At 50.2% G+C, this 21,568-nt stretch overlaps 1 protein-coding gene across 1 annotated transcript in view; it reads right to left on the bottom strand.

Moving 5' to 3' along the window:
- Positions 1-6,280: 6,280 nt before the first annotated feature.
- SLC13A3 (solute carrier family 13 member 3) overlaps positions 6,281-21,568 on the bottom strand; it is a 28,876-nt gene continuing 13,588 nt past the window's right edge. The window contains exons 4-13 of the mRNA XM_054173361.1: positions 19,982-20,048; positions 19,030-19,215; positions 18,074-18,199; positions 15,687-15,782; positions 12,648-12,752; positions 11,097-11,194; positions 8,751-8,863; positions 8,229-8,390; positions 7,785-7,922; positions 6,281-7,174 (exon numbers count right to left, since the gene is read on the bottom strand). Coding sequence (XP_054029336.1) covers positions 6,989-7,174; positions 7,785-7,922; positions 8,229-8,390; positions 8,751-8,863; positions 11,097-11,194; positions 12,648-12,752; positions 15,687-15,782; positions 18,074-18,199; positions 19,030-19,215; positions 19,982-20,048 — 1,277 coding nt within the window. The 3' untranslated portion in view covers positions 6,281-6,988. The remainder of the gene's footprint in view (positions 7,175-7,784; positions 7,923-8,228; positions 8,391-8,750; positions 8,864-11,096; positions 11,195-12,647; positions 12,753-15,686; positions 15,783-18,073; positions 18,200-19,029; positions 19,216-19,981; positions 20,049-21,568) is intronic.

Raw genomic sequence — 21,568 nt, forward strand, 5'->3', positions numbered from 1 at the left:
TTGGTGCCATGGTCTAGTAGTGAGGGCTGTTGGGACAGGCTGGATTTGATGATCCTTGGGGTCTCTTCCAACCTTGGTTATACTGTGATACTGTGATACTGTGTGGTCCTCCATGGGACAGGCTTGCCTGACCCCTGGGACGTGCAGACAATAGAGCTCTAGCCACCCACTCACTGGGAGACAAGGGCCAGCCCTTGCTGTTTGCTCCTCAGTCATGTCTCCAAAGAGGAAGATTCCACACCCCCCACACCCCCCTACACCTTGCATGGAGCTGGTGGGCTGTGGCAGCCTCCCCCAGCTCCCACCACACTGGCCCCTTTGCCAGACACTCTCACACTAAGCCACAGCTCGTGGGCAAAACGACACAGCTCCCCCAGCCACCACTGAGCTCACTTCTCACTGGGACCTGCTGGCCTGTGCCCAGCCCTCCTGCTGGGTGGGAATAGTCAGGCCCCTGGGATGTTCTCATGCTCCCTTGGGTAGGAGAGGGCAAAGGGCTGGAGGTCAGCCCTGCCCTGGCCACCCCCAGGGACGGAGCAGAGAGCAGTGGGAGAGCAGCACCTTCCCCAGGGGACACAGCCAGAGCACCCAGCAGCAGCAGTCACGCCAGGACAAGCAACCATGAGCACAAGGGAACAGAGCAAACCTCTCTCTGCTTCTTCAGCCACCACACAAGGCACTTGCTGCCCTCGATGTGCCTCTCAACAGCTCTGCTTCATTGCTGGAGTTTCTCTTCCCCATGTGGCTGGTAGAACAAAGGTCTCCCCCTGGTTTCCTGGAGCACAGATACCGAACACGAAGCTCTGGCTGGCTCCAGCCAGGCAGAGGCACCAGCCAGGGGGGGCTGAAAGGCAAGTACCATTTGTTTGGAGCACCCTTAGCTTGCACAGGCCACGAATTAGGTCTTGAATTCAATTTGCAGACTGTAAAGAACCACCCCAAAAGGCCCAGAGATCATCAGGCTCCCCTTAGTTGCTGTTCTCAGATGAAACTTCTTCCTCACCGTATTTCTGAGCTGATTTCAGTAGTCCCTGGGACTCCATCCAGGCTAAGCAGGCAGATTTCTGGGCCACCACCAGGAAAAAAATATGTTAGAAATAAGCAACAGAGCAGCCCTCAAGGCTACAACACCTGTACTCAGGTCCTGCCCCTGTACTCAGCACTCCTCAGGCCACACCTGGAGTCCTGTGTCCAGTTCTGGGCCCCTCAGGTTAGGAAAGATGTTGAGAGGCTGGAAGGTGTCCAGAGAAGGGCAACAAAGCTGGGGAGGGGTCTGGAGCACAGCCCTGTGAGGAGAGGCTGAGGGAGCTGGGGTTGCTTAGCCTGGAGAAGAGGAGGCTCAGGGGAGACCTTCTTGCTCTCTACAACTACCTGAAGGGAGGTTATAGCCAGGAGGGGGTTGGTCTCTTCTCCCAGACAACCAGCACCAGAACAAGAGGACACAGTCTCAAGCTGTGCCAGGGGAGGTTAAGGCTCAAGGTGAGGAGAAAGTTCTTCCCAGAGAGAGTTGTTAGCCAGAACCATTGATGTCTGATCACAGGTTCACAGGATGTTAGGGGTTGGAAGTGACCTCAGGAGAACATCAAGTCCAACCCCCCTGCCAGAGCAGGACCTTAGAATGCAGCACAGGTCACACAGGAACACATCCAGATAGGGCCAGAGCAGGAAACTCCACAACCTCTCTGGGCAGCCTGTTCCAGTGCTCTTGACCCTCACAGTGAAGAAGTTCCTCCTCAGGCTGAGGTGGAAATCTCCTGTGCTGCAGTTTATTTCCATTGCCCCTTATCCTATCCCAGGGTGCAAGTGAGCAGAGCCTGTGCCCTCCCCCTTGACCCCCAGCCCTCAGATGTTTATAAATATTTATCAAATCCCATCTCAGTCTCCTCTTCTCCAGGCTAAGAAGCCTCAGGGATCTCAGCCTCTCCTCATAGGGCAGTGCTCCAGTCCCTCAGTCATCTTCCCCAGAACACAATGAAAGAGATTCCTTTGCCTAACAAAAAATCAGTTCGGCGTGTGTGTAACAGAGAGATGAAGAGCAGGGAGAAAGGCTGGGGACAGGACTCGGGCAGGACCCCGCATCTCTGCGAGGCAGCTGTGACCTCTTGTGGTCGCGTTCTGCTAACGGACCTGGAGACTTGCCTGCATTTCAGCCCAGAGACTGCAGAAGTCTGAATGGGAGAGGTTTGAGGAAAACTGAGGAAGTGAAGGAGAACTGGGATGGTGCTGCTGGGATGGGTGTTGAGGGGGGCATACGCTGTATCCTCTCAGGATACTCTGAGGTGCTTTTTTCCACCCTGTGTCCCAGGGCATCTTGTGGCCAGGCTCCATGGGGCTTTGCTTTCTCAACAAGCTCCAGTCTGTGTAGAGCTTGAGCTCAAAAATCACACAGAATCACAAACAGAATCAACCAGGTTGAAAAAGACCTCAGAGATCATCAAGTCCAACCTATTACCTAATACCTAATACCTCCTGACAACTAAACCATGGCTCCGAGTGCCACATTTAATCCCCTCTTGAACACCTCCAGTGATGGTGACTCCACCACCTCCCTGGGCAGCACATTCCAATGGCCAATCTCTCTTTCTATGAAGAACTTCTTCCTAACCTCCAGCCTAAACCTGCCCTGGTGCAGCTTGAGACTGTGTCCTCTTGTTCTGGTGCTGGTTGCCTGGCTACAACCACCCTTCAGGTAGCTGTAGACAGCAATAAGGTTTCCCCTGAGCTTCCTCTTCTCCAGGCTAAGCAACCCCAGCTCCCTCAGCCTGTCCTCATAGGGCTGTGCTCCAAACCCTTCCCCAGCCTTGTGCCCCAGACCCCTCCCCAGCTTTGTTGCCCTTCTCTGGACACCTTCCAGCGACTCAACATCTTTCCTAAACTGAGGGGCCCAGAACTGGACACAATTTCTCCTGTCATGCTGGGTTTCATTGTTTCATGAATCTTTCCCTTTCTCTCCTGACCAGGACAGCTGAGCTCAGCCTCAGAAGCACTCACTGCTGTAAGGATCTTGTAGAGCAGCTCTGTGTGAATAGTTTGTAAAGTGACTCAAATGCTTCTGGGACAAAAAAAAAAAAAGAATGAAAATACTACAAAATGCTTTCCTACTGTAAATAAACCAGAGTGGTTTTCTTCCATGTGTCTCAGGAGAACATGTGGATGTTGGTCCTGGCTTTGGATGGGGAACATCAAAGGAGTAAAGCAGAGATATTCTGGATGTTGAATTTCAATGGTGAGTGGCATTTCCTGTTCATTGAAATTCAGAAGCAGGCTGCTAATGTGAATGGCTTTTGTGACGGCCCTTGGACTTTTACATTCGCTTCATAGTGGGGCAAAGTTCCTTTAAATAACACAGCTGAGCTTATGGCAGGTTGGTACAGCACTTGAAATGCCCTTCCCTGGGAAGTCTCATATCTCTCCTCACATCACGGACCCCCTCAAGAATAATGAGGTTGACTTACCATTAAAAGCTGCTTTTGGCAAATTTTAGTACTAGCAGTACCAGAATAGCAACTGCTCATGCAGAGCACTTCACCCTTGAACCCCAGCAGTACTAAATCTTAGTTCTCTGGGAAAGAAAGGAAAGAAAGAAAGAAAGAAAGAGAGAAAGAGAGAAAGAAAAAGAAAGCGAGAAAGAGAGAAAGAGAGAAAGAAAGAGAGAAAGAGAGAAAGAGAGAAAGAGAGAAAGAGAGAAAAAGAAAGAAAGAAGGAAAGAAGGAAAGAAGGAAAGGAAGGAAGGAAGGAAGGAAGGAAGGAAGGAAGGAAGGAAGGAAGGAAGGAAGGAAGGAAGGAAGGAAGGAAGGAAGGAAGGAAGGAAGGAAGGAAGGAAGGAAGGAAGGAAGGAAGGAAGGATAGATAGAAACAAAGAATGAATGCCTGGAATTGAGCAGGTGGGGTTAGGTAATGCTGACATCCCTGCCCCTTAAGGCAGGTCCTCTGGGGAGCCCTGAGAAATGCAGGGGCTGCTGGTAGAGCTGGCAGAAGCCAGGTCTTTGACTTACAGCAGAGGTTTGGGAGCCAGGTGCTCCTCACAAGTACCAGAAGGGAGGCTGTAGCCAGGAGGGGGTTGGTCTCTTCTCCCAGGCAAACAGCACCAGAACAAGAGGACACAGTCTCAAGCTGCACCAGGGCAGGTTTAGGCTGGATGTTAGGAAGAAGTTCTTCATAGAAAGAGAGATTGGCCATGGGAATGTGCTGCCCAGGGGGGTGGTGGAGTCACCATCACTGGAGGTGTTTAGGAAGAAACTGGATGGGGTGCTTGGTGCCATGGTTTAGTTGATCAGATGGTGTTGGGTGATAGGTTGGACTCGATGACCTCAAAGGTCTTTTCCAACCTGATTAATTCTATTTTCTATTCTCTATTCTTTATTCTCTATTCTCTATTCTATTCTATTCTATTCTATTCACACCTTCCCCAGGTCTGCCAAGGCACTGTTGTGTGACTGTAGGTAAGTCCCTGGTCCCTCTCTGCCTCAGTTTCCCAGGGGGATGACAGCTGTGTTGGCTAATGATAAGACTAGAGGGAATGGGAAAAAAAATAGAAATTGATAGATTCAGACTGGATGGTAGCAAGAAGTTTTTCCCCATGAGGGTGGTGAGAGACTGGAACAAGTTGCCCAGGGAGGTGATAGAAGCCCCATACCTGGAGGTTTTTAAGGCCAGAATGGATGTGGCTCTGAGCAATCTGATCTAGTGTGAGGTATCCCTTCCCATGGCAGGGGTGTTGGAACTGAACGATCCTTGAGGTCCCTTCCAACCCTGACAATTCTGTGATTCTATGACAAACTTCTGACTGCACTTGTGCCATCCCTTCTGATCCCTGGCCAGACAGTGCCACAGACACACAGACACTGGCAGTGATTTCTGGAGACTCCTGCGTGAACTCTGTGGTCTCAGCTCTGCTCTCTTGCCCCAGAAAAACCATCCTCCTGGATTCAAGCAGAATGCACAGGCAGAGCTGAGACTGTCAGAAAACCTGTGACACTCATGTGTGCCACAGAGCTGGGCTGGATCTTACCCCTTGAGCCTGGCAATCAGATGATCCAAGGGCTCTCATTGTGTGTCCTGTAGACTGCAGGGACAGAAGCAGCTCTGTTCCAGTGCCCGATCTGCTCCCCCGCAGCTCCAGCCGCGGCAGGGCGGTGGGACCGCAGGGCTCTGTCCCCGACACTCAGCCACGCAGGGTACAGCCTGTCCCCAGGACAGCCGGTGGGACAGGGAACCGTAGGCAGCAGCTTTCCCTTCTTCTCTCAGCCCATCCTCACGAAAGCACCACGAGGAGTGCCCACGCAGAACCACGGTGCCCAGACCCAGCACACAGCCGGCGAGGAGCTGTCCCAGGGAAGCGGGGATCAAAAACAGCTGCTGGGGCTGCACCACTTCAGCAGAGCAGCCCTGAGATGCTGGGCTAGAAGCCTTCCCACTGCTCCACTGCTCAGCAGGGCTCTCTTTTGCTCAGATGAGGAGGGAGACCTCACTGCCCTCCTGCTCCCCCTGGGGAACTACTGCCCAAATCAGGGGGTGAAGCACAGGGAGAGGGAGGCTTGGCCTTGCTTCCTCCCTCCCTCAGTCGACAGAGCAAACAGGACGATGTGAGGTGCTCACAAATGTGCTTTATTGTAAGTTTTCCACAATCAGTAGGGAGCTTGTTGAACATTAAGGATTCTTTTTGAACTTGACTGATCAAAGTTCCACGTTCAAGTGGTTTTGGCAGTTTCGGTTCAACCCCTCCAAGTCCTTCCCTACCACACCATGACCCCAGGGTAATTCCCTGCAGCAGCAGCAGCTGTGGCTGGGGAGCATCACCCTGCCAGCTCTCCCTCCTGGCCCCAGGGGTTACCAGCAGCACAGGAGCAGGGGGGATGCACTGAATCCCCACCCCGAGCCAGTCTCCCATCGCCAGTAATGTGACAAGAATCAGCTCCTTTACCACTCAAGCCACCTGTGTCAACAACTGATCCTTTCTGATACACATTTTAGATTCCTACAGAAAATAAAAGCTCAGATGAAGTGGTGCTGCAATCAGAGCCAATTAGCAGTGCTTCCCTCGACAGTACCCAAGAGGCCTGGTTTCCAAACATGCTAAGAATCAAAGCCCATTTTTCACAAGTGTCATTAATATCCCAGTGCATCTTGTCCACTGAGCTGTGACTCAGTGGGTCACTCGTCAGTGAGTCAACCTCACAAACCTAAGACTGGCCACATTCACCAATGGTGAGCCAGCACCAATGCCCAGAGTTACAGCAGAAGTCAGTTTGATCCCAATCCCCCCTTCCCTCCCCCCCCCCAACCTGTGCCCTCAATGCAAAGAACCAGGCAGTAATTATTGCCCCAGGCTTTCCAAACATTGAACATGTTGGGAAACAATCTGCTGCCTGCCTGTTTCCAAGGCTTGGAGCAGTGCACCAGGTCCTACTGACACACCTCCTGAATCACCCTCTCACACACAAACCTGAAGAAATGTCTTCATCCTGCAGGAGAGAATTGCTCCTGAGATGGTAACGAGACCCCATCCTTCACATCCTGCTAGGAGCACCCAGCCACAAACACCTTCCCCCCTAGCAAGGTTCAGAGGTGTTCACTCACACTGGGTTGCACTTAAATAATCCAGTTACCTCCAGCCTGTCCCCAGGGCTACTCTCCAGCATGAGGTAGGGTGTCAGAAGCTAGAGCAGCAAAGCTTGCCAGCTTTCATATGGGGGGGGAGAAGCATCTACCCAAAGATGCTCAACATTTACAGGGTTGTCCAGTTAACAACCACCACCTCCGACAGATGGACGCTGGGGGAGTCTGACTGGTGCCTGTGGAAGGTGGGGAAAGCTCCTCAGAGACAATAACAAATGGATGTTGTGACACTGACCAGGATTTCTGAAAGTCAAATGAAACCAGAGGGTCCCACACAGTGTGGGCAGCCATGGGGCTCTCCTGTGCACACTCTGACGATTCCAGTGCCCAAGTCCTAAGTGAGTGAGTCCTTCCCCAGGGGTGGCTTTGTTCATATTTTATTTAGTGCACTTAAAGTGACATTTTCTACAGCTGGCAAGACTGAGGTGGCATTTTCTGCATGGATGTTGGCCCATGCAGGGAAGGTTCCCAGCTGGAAGATGGTCTTGGCCCACGTGTTCATAGCCAAGCTAAGAAGCAGAACTCCCATAAGATTCATGAGCAACCCAGTTCTTGCCTACAAGAGAAATACAAAGACAGCTGTTGAGTTTAGACTGGACAGCTACAGCCTGTGGAGCACAAAGCCATTTGAATATAAACATCACAAAGAGGGAAGGCTTAATTGCTATTAATATTAGCAACATCTTCAGTGGGCTTTCTTAAGCCACAAAGGCCATTCTGCAGATGCTTACCAAGCTTTGATCCATCAAAAGCATTAACATCTGCTTAGCCTCAGGAATGTGAGCAGGAACTGGGACTGAGCCTAATTTTACTCATGAGCTTTATTTCACCACTCTGGGGAATGTTTCCTGCATCCAGAAACCTATGAAAGCTAGGCTGCTGACAATAGCAGGACCAGAAGTAGGGTTTGGGAGATGCTGAGGGCATTCAAGACCATCTTTGTCACCAGTTGGAGCAATGGTGACTCCAATTTTCACAGGGCCAGCCTTTGTAAAGGCTCATTCCATATCCCTGTGCCTTCAAACACTGCTGAGAGCAGTGTCAGACTTCTGTCTTTTCACTTCACTGACCACTGAACTGGTACCAATCTGGGAGGTTCCTCTTTTGAACACTCCACTCAGGTTGGTTGCTTTCAGTCTTATAGGTTCTGCACCTAAAGATCTTACCATGTCCTTCACCATCAGGTGTCCAGAAGAAAATGCAATGGAGTTGGGGGGTGTTGAGACTGGCAGCATGAATGCATAGGAGCAGCCTATGGTTCCTGGTATCATTAAATAGAGAGGGTTTACCCTCAGACGAATGGCCTTGAAAAACAGAAGGGAACAGAAACGGTGCCAGGCAGAGAGATCAATAACTGCCAACAGAGAGTGCACAGTGCAGAGCTGTACCCCACACCCCGTGAGAAACAATCACACTTCTCACCAGCAGCTGAAGGATTATCACCCTTCAGTGTCCACATTATCCCACAGGCTCTTGCTGTGCTGCTCCCAAGGGTTTCAAAGTGTCAGAAGCCCAGGGATGGCACAGGCACGGCACAAACTTGCTCACCCAAGGGGCAGGGAGAAGAGGGGAGCAGAGTTGCAGCTGGGCTTAACAAGGGACCACCTTACCAGCTCTGCCAAGACAGGCAAAAAGATGATGATAGTGGCTGTGTTGCTGGCAAACTCTGTGAATAAGGCAATGACAATGGTGATGAGGATGACAGCCACGGGCGGTGGTACACCCTCCAAGGGATGCAGGCGGCCTCCTATCCAGACAGACAAACCAGACTCCTGCAGAAAGGGAGAGCAAATCAGCTGGAGAATGGAGATCCTGCATCCTTGCAGTGAACTGATCCTCTCCCAGAGCTGCAAGTTGGGTACAACCTTCATTGACCTACACAAGCACCTAAGTGTGGAGTCCTCAGGGTACTTAACAGCAAGCAGATCGGAAGGAGCTGCAAGATCTCCTCATCTCCTTTGACAGCTGCTGTGCATTTCTGTCACTTGGAGTTGAGAGACTTGTCCTGCAAGTGCTGTGACCCCACAGATGCAAACTTCCCAGAGCCATATGAGAATCCCAGGTGACCCTCTGGCAAATCCCAACTCTGCTGGGCAGGATGGCTGCAACGTGGCAGCTGCGTCAGGCCTCACCTCACAGCCCTTTGCCATGGCGAAGCCCCCTCCTAGCAGCAGGATGATGTTCCAGGGCACTGTCTCTTGGGCCTTCCTCCAGGTCAGCAAGGGCTGCATCTCAGTGTTGGGTGCTAGGTGAAGAGAAAAGCCCCAAGTCAGACCCCCCCAGAGGAGCACATCAGGCATCAGCTGACAGAACGGTGTCATGAGGCTGACAGCAGTGCTGAAGCTCACTACCCATGAGCTGCTGCTGGTCAAAATACACAGATGGAGTCTCCTAAGGCAGACAGTGAACTTAAGATCAGAGCTTTAAAATAAAAGGGAAAATTTTGAAAAATTGTAGCACTTAGTTTTCCTTGAGGCTCTCCTGAGGGAAGATCTAATGTCATAGAATCACAGAATTGTCAGGGCTGGAAGGGACCTCAGGGATCATCCAGCTCTAACACCCCTGCCATGAGCTGGGACACCTCACACTGGATCAGGTTGCTCAGAGCCTCATCCAGCCTGGCTTTAAAAGCCTCCAGGGATGAGGCTTCTACCACCTCCCTGGGCAACCTGTGCCAGTCTCTCACCACCCTCATGGGGAACAACTTCTTCCTGACATCCAAGCTGAATCTACCCATTTCCTATTTTTTTCCCATTCCCTCTAGTCTTATCATTAGCCAACACAGCTGTCATCCCCATGGGAAACTGAGGCAGAGAGGGACCAGGGACTTACCCACAGTCACACAACAGTGCCTTGGCAGACCTGGGGAAGGTGTGAATGGAATGGAATGGAATGGAATGGAATGGAATAGAATGGGATGGGATGGGATGGGATGGTGAAGAACTTCTTCCTAATATCCAATCTGAATCTACAAACTTCTAGATTTGCTCCATCCCCCCCAGTCCTATCACTCCCTGACACCCTAAAAAGTCCCTCCTCAGCTATCTTGTAGCCCCTTTCAGCTACTGGAAGGCCACAATAAGCCTTCTCTTCTCTTATCAGTTTCATTTTCCCTCTGTAGCAGCCATAAAGAGTGTCCTCAGGGAAGGGCAGGCTGTGGCAGGACATTTTCTGCCATTTAGATGATGCAGATGTTATTATTTTTCCACTTGCCACTCAAATTGCTCTCTACAACTACCTGAAGGGAGGTTGTAGACAGGTGGGGGCTGGTCTTTTCTCCCAGGCAACCAGCACCAGAACAAGAGGACACAGTCCCAAGCTGTGCCAGGGGAGGTTCAGGCTGGAGTTTAGGAAGAAATTCTTCATAGAGAGTGATTGCCCATTGGAATGTGCTGCCCAGGGAGGTGGTGGAGTCACCATCCCTGGAGGTGTTTAGCAGGAGACTTGATGGGGTGCTTGGTGCCATGGTTTAGTTGATTAGATAGTGTTGGGTGGTAGGTTGGACTCGATGATCTTGAAGGTCTCTTCCAACCTGGTCTGGTCTATTCTATTCTATTCTATTCTATTCTATTCTATTCCATTCCATTCCATTCCATCCCATCCCATCCCATCCCATCCCATCCCATCCCATCCCATCCCATCCCATTCCATCCCATTCCATTCTAACCACAGGCAAATTTTCTATCAAGGAGCTCATCTCCCCTAAAGGCCATCCCTTAAGACAGGATGCCACAGGGAAGGGTGCACTAATGGGACAGCAAAGCTCTTCTGAGCAAGGGCACAAGTGTTTTATCCAGAGGAGGTCTGAGGAGACACCTCCCTGTGCAGGAACACCACAACAAATGCACACCACTCAGTATTTTGTTCCCATGGACCCCAGGCAGTGCTGTAGCATCCATGGAGGGCCTTCATCAGCTGCATCTCCACATGAAGACCATCTCTTATTCCAAGTGGTTTGTGGATTAAAATGTGTATCTCATGGGATTGGAGGACAAACCCAAGACCTCGAAAGATTCAAAACCTGCTGGAGAGTTTGGGAACAGAGTTCTAGGAACTGAGAAAGAGCCTTGCTTCTGCATATGGACAACTCATCCAGCTCCACCCTGCTGGAGCTTTGTGCTCCCTCCCAATGGACAGAAGCTGTTTGGAACTTAGTAACCAAACCTCTGTTTCACAGTCAGCTCTGCTATGGTAAATCAAAGGCAATTTCAGTTCTCTTCAGTGCACCATGGCATCATCCCTGACACCCCTGACAGTCATTCCTGCAACTAGCAGCAGGGCAGTGACTGCTGAATCTCTCCTTGCACTTCAGAACAAAGCCTCTTGCATGATCAAATTGCACCTCCAAGCAACACTACTGCAGCCAGCCTACTGCTGTGGGCTGGTGCAGGTCCAAGAGGAAAAGTCTTGGCTCTTGCTCCATGTCTGCCCTACTAGCTCACAGGCAGATTCCCTGCCTGGAGTTGTCTCCTACTCACCTTTCAGGTCAAACCACCACCTGAAGGAAGGTTTTTGTGAAGGGAAGAAGAAGAGTATAATGACAATGGTGATTCCTGTAACTGCATCCGAGATAAACCTGTCCAGAAGCAGCAGAAACACTTGTAAGAGGCACAGGCCTGCAGAAATGCAATGTTTATGAGAACAGGGATTTACCAAAGGAGATTACAAGCTTCCATCTGGTTGAAAGCCCCTCATTGTTCACAGGTATTTTCTTTTTAATTCCCTCTCAAGCTTTCTGCAGTGGGCTCTGAACACCCCTCCCCCCCAAAAAAAAATGCTGCTCTACAAATGTAAAGACCAAGATGTAATCCCCACTGGCTGCTCTGATTGAGGAGCTGTGGGCAGTCCAGGAGGGGCAGGAGCAGGGAAGTCACCTTGAGTACTGTGTCCAGTTCTGGGCCCCTCAGTTTAAGAAGGACATTGAGACTCTTGAACGTGTCCAGAGAAGGGCAACGAGGCTGGGAAGAAGCTTTGAGCACAGCCCTGTGAGGAGAGGCTGAGGGAGCTGAGATTGTTTAGCCTGGAGAAGAGGAGGCTCAGGGGAGACCTTCTTGCTCTCTCCAACTCCCTGAAGGAAGGTTGTAGCCAGGTGGGGGTTGGTCTCTTCTCCCAGGCAAGCAGCACCAGAACAAGAGGACACACTCTCAAGCTGTGCCAGGGGAGGTTTAGGCTCGAGGTGAGGAGAAAGTTCTTCCCAGAGACAATTGTTAGCCATTGGAATGTGCTGACCAGGGAGGTGGTGGAGTCACCATCCCTGGAGGTGTTCAAGAGGGAACTGGATGTGGCACTTGGTGCCATGGTTTAGTAGTCATAAGGTCTTGGGTGACAGGTTGGACTTGATGACCTTTGAGGTCTCTTCCAACCTTGGTGATTCTATGAGGACAAGTTTCCTTAGAGCGGCAGAGCTCATCTTCTTCACATGAGCTCTTTGCAATGCTGAGACTGAAATGTGGAAGACAGGCTCCAGCCAGAGCTCAGGCATGTGTTTGATTGTAGGAAGCTATGAACTGAAGAGGGAAATGTCCATAACTACTCTGTTGTATTAAGGAAACATTTATTAAGCTAGGGCTTTATTTCTAAAACACAACAAACAGCTTGAAGATCTCTTCTGTTAAGAACCGACAACACCCTCAGAGCTTCCATTTGTCTTCCCAAGGTATGGGTGGCACACACCTTGTCAAACAGAGAGGAGAGCCCTTGGGGTCAGGTCCTGCCATCTCCCTTCAGCCTTCAGTGAGACTGCATAATGAATTCCTTATTTCACTGTAAATGTTCCTACACACAGCACTCCCAACACGGAAACCCTAGGGATGTCCCCAGACAGACACATGCCAACTTCCCACTGGGCTTCATCTGCCTCCTCCAGGACACAGAAACAATAAAGCTGACTCTGCTGCTTGAAGCTGGGTTTAATTTATTCCAGGAAACCTGAGTCACTGTGTTAAGCAACCCAATCACAAACCCAGGAACCCCAAATGGCTTGGAAACGCTACTGAAAGTGTGACAGTGGAATGAAAAGAAACTCTTACCCTGGTGCAAACAAGCTGGCCCAACCTGGAATGAATTTGGGATCCCTGGAGAAAAGCATGATGGCAAACACACAGAAGAAGAAGAAAATTGCTTGTTCTGCAAACCTGAAACGAAAAGAAATGCAGTTAAAGAGCTAAAGGGGTGGATGAGGCCAGGACAAGCATTGAGCTCAGGCTGCAACAGCTTGGGGAGAAGTCAGGCTGGCTTTCCAAAACTGACCACGGTGAAGCACTGGAGTGGATTGTAAATCTATTTGCCAATATTGCCATTTGCCAACAGTTATCTCATCCTGGAAGACATTAGTGGGCATCACCAGTGCCCGGATGTCACAACAGGCACAGGCAAGGTTCAACTTCTGGCCACGACAGAGAGGAACGGCCAAGCAGCTTCTCATGGTCATTCCTCTTACCACTGCCCTCTGGGATGTCTCTGAGGCACTGCCAGCTAGGGATTGCTTCACTCCAGTTCAAGCAGCATAAAAAGATGGCTGAGATTCAAATAGTTTCTAAACCAGCAGGAACAAACTTCAAGGTCAAAACCTAAACAGCATCCTCTGGAGACGCAGGACAAGCAGCAGGTTAACCAGCATTGTCTGTCACTAAATATCAGGCTGGAGTCAAGAGTTAACCAAGACAGTGCCTCAAAACACTGCTTTAAATCTCCCAGAGCCTAAGGGAGGGCATTTTAAGCCCTGGGAAGGGGCCACTTGCAGTGATTTTAAGTTATAGGGCTGCTAATCAAATTGGTAAAGCACAGCTTAATGGACTTTCTTACTCCTAGACCTCAAAGTGGGACTTTGATTCTTTCAGAGACATTTTGCAGGCTGCTCCATAATGTACTGGATGGAACAAATAAACCAATTTCTTTCATTTGCAGCCCAGGCACAGGCAATTGTCTTTGAAGAACCACTCCATGTCCCACACACCAGCAGTAATTACAGCACGGAGAGCATCACACAAACGTCGCTGGCTCTTCACAGCGTTGCCCTCGCTATGCAACTGCTGTTTTACAGCTGAACAAACAGACTACTGAAAGGTTAAGACCTATGGATTCAAAAAAACTTCACCAGCCCTGGCTGCCCAGAATCTTGGTGACTGGTTGGGCACCCCTAGGGTTTGATTCTTGGAATCACAGAGGCACTGAATTCACCAGGTGTGAAAAGACCTTTGAGATCATCGAGTCCAACCTATCACCCATCATCACCTAATCAACTAAACCATGGCACCAAGTGCCTCATCCAGGTCTGGGGTGATAGGTTGGACTTGATGATCTTTGAGGTCTCTTCCAACCTTGGTGATACTGTGATACTTCAGGGATGGGGACTCCATCACCTCCCCAGGCAGCCCATTCCAATGGCCAATCTCTCCTTCAGTGAAGAACTTTCTCCTCACCTTGAGCCTAACCTCCACTGGCACACCTTGAGACCGAGTCCTCTTGTTCTGGTGCTGGTTGCTTCTTTAGCATAAGCCCTGTGAGGAGAGGCTGAGGGAGCTGGGGTTGCTTAGCCTGAAGAAGAGGAGGCTCAGAGGAGACCTTGTTGCTATCTACAACTACCTGAAGGGAGGTTGTAGCCAGGTGGGGGTTGGTCTCTTCTCCCAGGCAAACAGCACCAGAACAAGAGGACACAGTCTCAAGCTGTGCCAGGGGAAGTTTAGGCTGGAGGTGAGGAGAAAGTTCTTCCCAGAGAGAGTTGTTAGCCATTGGAATGTGCTGCCCAGGGAGGTGGTGGAGTCACCATACCTGGAGATGTTTAGGAAGAGACTGGATGAGGCACTTGGTGCCACGGTTTATTTGATTAGATGGTGTTGGGTGATAGGTTGGACTTGATGACCTCAAAGGTCTTTTCCAACCTGGTTTATTCAATTCAATTCAACTCAATTCAACTCAATTCAACTCAATTCAACTCAATTCAATTCAATTCAACTCAATTCAATTCAATTCAATCCTATTCTATTCTATTCTATTCTATTCTATTCTATTCTATTCTATTCTATTCTATTCTATTCTATTCTATTCTATCCTATCCTAACCCCACCTGGCTACAACCTCCCTTCAGGTAGTTGTAGACAGCAATAAGGTCTCCCCTGAATCTCCCCTTCTCCAAGCTAAATAACCCCAGCTCCCTCAGCCTCTCCTCACAGGGCTGTGCTCCAGACCCCTCCCCAGCCTTGTTGCCCTTCTCTGGACATGTTCAAGCAACTCAACATCTTTCTTAAATTGAGGGGCTCAGAACTGGACACAGGACTCAAGGCACTGTGGAGACCCTCAGCTTTTCCTACTTCTCCATTTTTGACCTTCCTCCTAAGTCTAAAACCTATTTCTGCTGAGTCTCCCAAACATGAGTCTCCATCCCTGTAACCTGCACCAAAAGCTTTTTCCGAAAGAGAAGGCCTCTCAGAAACTTAAAAGAAGAAGCTAGAAGTCTCTTGTTCTTTCTTCACCTGCCTAATGCAGCTGAAGAAGCTACTCAGAAAAAATCATGCAGTCACAGAATCATGGATTCAACCAGGTTGGAAAAGACCTTTGAGATCATCAAGTCCAACCTAGCCCATGACATGGAACTAGCTTCTTTCCATGGATTTTCTTTGAGCAGCTCTTGTGTTCTCTTAAAGTACATCCACAGCCCATATGATTCAGATCTGTCCAATGATTCATCAGCCTTCTCAGGAAATGCTTCCTGCTTTGCAGAGCAGGAATGCACAGCCCCTCAGAGTTCAGCCTGCGGTGGTTAGCACATAACACACAGGATTGGAGTAGAAAAGCTACAAGCAGTAATCAACCAGCCCAGCACAAATTCACTCTAACATGAACTTTGCTCTTGGGAAGATTTGGGTGCAAGCTGCTCTCTGCAATTATTCCTGTTACTGAAGGTGGAAAAGCTGGAAGGTGTGAAAAGCAAACTGCAGCAGGTTACAAATGCTCTGAGTGGAAACATCTACTTGATTTTCCACTTAAAAGCAGCATTGCCCCCAGTTCTGCACTCTTAAGACATTTCCAGCCCAGCTGATTTCAATCTCAGGCCCACCTTCATGACTTACTTTGTTGGACCCAGTTTCTGATAGTCCTCCTTTATCACTTCTCTGGCCCGGGCTTCTGCATCCACTCTTATATTTGACTTTTTTGTTCTCCAGCCCCTGCCAAGAAGCACAGTGTCATGTTTACATGCCTCTAACATCAGTGACACTTAGGAAATGGCTCCATCTTCCTCTGCAGCTTCTGCATGGCTCAGTGGACTCCTCCAGTGCCTGCTCTGCAAGCTGGCAAAGAGCTGCACATCTCTGGCAGCTCAGTTTGCATTGTCTTCAGATCGTGAAGACTGATGATGAAGGTCTCTGCTGTAGATAAAGGCTACAGGGCTCTATTTTATGGATCCTTTCTGCCTGCATTCATACAGAGGAGACCCTGCAGAGGTTCAGAAGTTTTCTCTCATTTGTACTCTGAACTCCTTTCTCCAGCATAAGCTGTGATTGCCAAAACAAAGTTCTGGCTCTGTAGGACTTCCTCATCTCCTGCAGATACCTACTTGGGCAGAACAACTAGGAAGAGGGTGGCATGGAAAATTAATCTGCCTCCTCATTTCTCAAGTCACTTGCAATTTCCTGGGTGATCCCAGGATGATGCTAAGGATCAGCAAAAATGTGAGGAATTTCTAACTGGCTGGGAATGTTAATGTGCTCCTGGCTAAGCCTCTTAGCTGAGCCAGGCTGGCTATAAACTGTTTGATCCTTTGTGGTGTGTGCATACAAATGATGTATTCATATCTTGCACTTCATCTCCCATCACGTATCCCATGGTGCTGCACATGGTTCCCAACCCTGCCTGTGACCTTGGTTAAACCTACAAACACAACCTTCTGCATCAGGTGCATCCACTTGTCTCCAAGGTGCCTGCACTTCCTTAGCCCATGCACTGCTTCAAAGGGGTTCCCAGGCTGGACCTTCTGCACAGGTGAATGGTTGATCATTCACAAGTTCCTAAGCCTCAAACAGCTGCACCTGGCCCTTCAACATCTTGGTTTTGAGGGGGTCTTATTAACAGCTCTTCAGCTCCGTCAGCCCATACCTAAGCCCTTCAATGTCTTTCGGATTCAAGCAAAGCCAGCCTGCTGTTGGACTGATGCCCCTCTGCCTGTCCCGTGCTGCAGATCCCAGCCACTGGCCCTGAGCCGTTCCGGTCAAAGCAGCGCAGCAAGCTCCTGCAGACACTGGGCTGTCCCTCTGCAGCTTCAGGATGTCGCCCCAGGAGAGTTCTGGTATCTCTGCTGGCCCAGCTCTCCCAGTGAAGCCAGGCTCCGTGCTGCCAGAGAGCAGCCAAGCTAAACAGAAAGCAGCACGTTCTCCCAGCACAGCAGCAGCTCTGCACTGCACCAGGGGCTCTGGCCAGCTACTGACGGCCCAGGGCCGTGCCAGCAGGACACAGGGGCCATGCCTCAACCCTCACTGTGGGATGTGGAATTCAGGCTCCTCACCATATGAGCCCCAGGCACACGATGCAGAGCTGCTGCGAGCTGGCACAGCCTCCTGTGAAGCTCCACCAAGCAATTTAAGGGCCAGCATCTGGCATTTTCTGGATTGAAACTTTCCCATTGGGTTTTTCCTGTCTCTGAGACAATGTAAATATTTGGACACCTGTTGCCTTTCCCCCCCCCATCCCCTTCTATTTACATTTTGGACTCAAAATAACAATTAAAGACTTGTCTAAATGCTAAATATTCTGCATGGTCCCTGGAGGATGCAGGGCTGTGAGTTTGTTACTAGCACAAATGAGAGTGCAGAGGGGGAAAAGGGCTCCAAGTGAGCCAGCACAGCAATGCTGCAACCATTTTAGGTAGTTTGCATTAAGGGCTGCATGCATCCAGCAAGGATTAACTGGAAAAACATGTTATTGTCAGTTACAGATTAACACAGCGTTGCAAAACCAAGCCCTGCTGTGAAGTAATCCCTTCCAAACCCAAGTTTCTGCCCCAGGAACAAATTCTGGCTCTTGTATGTTCTAGGAGATTTTTTGGGGGGTACTGTTTCCAGGGTATCCAAGATTTCCTACTGGTCCTCAAAGTCTCATCCTGCTTTGATGAGAACTTGTCACTGACCTTCACAGGCCCAGGTCAGGCTGCAAAACAACCTTTAACAAAGGGGTTTAAGTGAGTGACCACTGCTGACAGCTCTGCACTTGTGTGTGCCTCAGGTAGAGAAAGGGCATGCAAACCATCAGACATCTTTGCAACGTTCCTGCTGTGCATCAGCTTCCTAAAATTAGATGACTTGCTATAGCCTGAGCACCTTAAACCGAGTTATGAAGCCCTCCCCCTGCCCAGGAGATGATCCTGGGTGGTATCAGCAGATGCAGCGTGAGAGCTGGGATCAGGATGTGTTTCACAACGCTGCTACAGCCACACTAGCTACATGCAGAGTGAATGTGAACGTACCTGAGGTTAATTCCTCCATACAGGATGGAGATCCACAGCCATCCCATGAGAAGAAAAATCAGCATTAAAGGAAATGCAAACATAAACCAAGAACCAAAGTTCACCACATCACATTCTGGAAAATAACTAAGGAAATGGGAAAAATCAGGTTAATGCAAGTAGGGAAAAGAGCCCTTCAATGGAAGGGTAAACAGACACCTGAAATCAGCAGCAAAACAGCCCACAGTTGCCAGCCCTGCCTTTGAGAACTACTGCCCTGTGTGCAGCAGCAGGGATCTGGGCACTAGGAGATTTGGGGGTTCTGGGACAACCCACCAGGCAGCTCTGCCACCCACAGCTCACCCAGCCCAGCCTCCATGGGAAGGTCTCAAAATCTTCCCCCAGCTGGCTGCTGCTCTCCTGCAGTGATGCTCCTGAACAGCCTGGGCAAAACCCTGCTGCAGCTGCTGGAGGGTCAGAACAGGAACCTCACAGGGGTGCTGCAGGTGCTGAGGACAGCCTGAACATGCTGCTGGTAGAGGCCAGCACAGAAATACCTCTGGGCACTTGGGATGGCACTTAGCCCTGTTCCCATGCACACAGCCTTTCATAACTAACAGGCCACGAATAATGGGGGCCTTCTTGTCCTTCCTCACAAAACACTACCTGGCCTGTTTCATTGAAACAGTTACCAGGTTCATTGGGAGTGTGGAGTCAAGTCCCATCAAATCCAGTGGGATCAAGAGCATCAGTAAGGTGAGGCACACATCCACCAGTCTGGCTGGCAGCCCAACTGGGTGCACTGGAAACCTGCCGGTTACAGCCCTCTGCTATCACCTGCTCACAAGGTGTCCCATTCCAGAAGGGAATGGATTTTCCAAACCAGTCCTCATCACAGAAGGGGATTTCCCAGAGGGATGGGGAACACATCTGTGTTTCCCAGGATTTACAAGGCTCTCCAGGATGGGCTCCCATACCTCTTCAGCTGCCCCAGCAGGATGAGGTTTGGTGCAGTGCCGGTCAGCGTTGCTGTCCCTCCGATGCTGGCGGCGTAGGGGATGGAGATGAGGAACCCTTTCCATATGTTTGTTTTGTATTCCTCCTCCTTCTTCAAGTCTGAGAGAGCATCACTGGTCATCTCCTTCTCCTCTGAGAGGTCTTTGCTTTAAAACAGCCCAAAAGAGAATCCGGTGAAAGCCTGGTTTAAACACAGCGCAGCCATTCAGAGCCTTGACAGAAGGAAAACTCCCCTCTTTTAAGACATCCGAGCTAGCACTGTCCTCAGGGACACCTGAGCAGCTCAGTGCTGCAGAGGGGTCTGCCCAGCGAACTGCCAGTGGGATGGCAGCCTCACAGAGGGCAGAAGACCTCCAGCGCCCATCTGTAGGAGCTGAGGGCGCACCTGCCCTGCCCAGGAGCTGAGGGTGCACCTGCCCTGCCCAGCCCCTCAGCAACTCCTAACAATTAGCATAAAGTCCACAGGACTGCTAAAAGGAACCAAAAAAAAAAAGAGGAAAACTAAAATTTGATAGCACTGAGAGGAAAGAAAACTGTTCCTGGAAGTAATCTTGCTTCCCATGGTTGTTATCAGGGCAGGAGCATCACCAGTGTGTAAATCCTGGGAGGGGGTTTACAGCACTGGCTTCACGTGTTTGGTGCTCCTGAGAAAACCAAGGCACAGTTCCCCCAGCAGGAGACACTTCTGGCTACGAGTTCAGAGTGGCTGGAAAATCTCTGCATTGATTTGGGCATGTCAAGGGATGCTGAACACACAGAGGAGGGTTTCTGCCATCAGGCTGCTAATGATTGGGATGTTTGGTATAATCAAAACTTTACAGTGATTGAAGTTCACATTCCTACAGCCTGGTCTAGCTCAGGGGTAATTCTCTCTCTCTCAGCTCTCTAATACAAACTTTATAGTTAACTTACTCCTCAGTACTTGCCAGAAACTGCATCTCAGTTGGTACAGTGTAAAGTTTATTCTGCTGTAAAGATGCTGAAAAAGAAAGATGAGGACTTTAAAACAGTTCAAAGCATCTAGAAAATTCTCCTTGAACCAAACAGAGGGAGGGAGGAAACGGCTGCCATTTGCAGAGGAGGGGCTGTGCACACCCAGGGTGAGCTCACACCATGGGGATGGGGTCAGGAGCACCTGGAGTGGGGGGGGGGATGAAGGAGTCTGTCTCCTCCTGCCACCCCTCCTGTCCCGCTGCAGCACCCAGAGGCACTTGGTCCCTTTACTGCTTCTGTCACTGATGGGCTCTGGGATCTCCTGACATGAGCAGCAGTTGCAGGGGGTGCCTTATCTAGTCCTGGGTTTGGGGTGAGGTTTTTTGTGGGAGGGTTAACCATCACTCATTCTTAAAACCAAAAACTGTTGGGCCTGACGTATCTGTGAGGCACATTGCCCAAGTTACAGTAGGAGCACTCCCTGCTCAGGAGCACCATTCCCAAGGGATAAGAATTTTACCTCCTGCAAATACCTAGAGCAAAGTCACCACAAAACTGCCACTCCTTCTCTAAAGACAAGAGTGAGACACACATTTGAGGACTGGGCTTCATACCAGGTCTTCTAACACCCACCCTGACAGCAAAGACCATTCCCAAGACCACCATCCCTCCAGGAATGACAAGCTCTGCAGGATGAGCCCCAGTCTAGGGCCACCCCAGGCTCCCATGCCTAGTTCCCAGAGAGACTCCTGCACATCCCACACAGGCTTTGCCTCACTGTCCTTCTTATCACCAAGCACAGGGAGCACAAGCAGGGCTCAGGAACACCTGGAATGGTGAAAGGCTGCATTTTGACCAGGGTGACCAATGTTCCCCTTGGCAGCGAGCTGGGTGGCGCACACCACTGTACCACACACACACACACACACACGAGAATTCAGAACCCAGTGCAGTCACCTCTTTTTTACCAGAGCTCACACAAATGTGCCATTTGCAGGGCTGGCTTGACCTCCTGGGCTTGGCAGCAGAGGTGTGCTATGAAACTCCATTTTTCCACCCTCCTCCTCAGCACTGGAGCACCTCTGAGTTTTATCCACCTTCAGCCCGGGTGCCCCTTCCTGGTTCTGCTGCCTTTCCTTTGGCTCTTTGGATGTTTCTGGGTCCCGAGGCCTGTGTCCCTGTACCTCCCCAAGCTCTGCAGACCACTGCATGCAGAGCTCATTTGCTCTCACTGCCACTGCAGCAGACCCCAGTTGTCCTTGCGCTCCTCCTCCCTTTGAACCACGATCACTTTCTACCCCTATCTGCACTGGGGACCAAAAGCAGTTCATGGAGAGGGGCCAGGGGTCAAAGTCTCTGGACTTGCTCCCATGCCCTGAAGACACAGAGCTCATTCCAGCCCAGTGAAGCAGGGCATTCTGCAGTGTCATGTTTTACACATTGCTAATTTACCGAATTGGAGTTAATTGGCTTGGACACACAGGCTGAGCTCTCATCCCAACAGTACCCATGGAGGGGTGTAATTAGAAAGACAAACATCAACCCAGGGTCAGCTCTTGATCCTCC

Source organism: Dryobates pubescens, chromosome 26 (genome assembly GCF_014839835.1).
Source record: "Dryobates pubescens isolate bDryPub1 chromosome 26, bDryPub1.pri, whole genome shotgun sequence".
Classification (NCBI taxonomy): Eukaryota; Metazoa; Chordata; class Aves; order Piciformes; family Picidae; genus Dryobates; species Dryobates pubescens.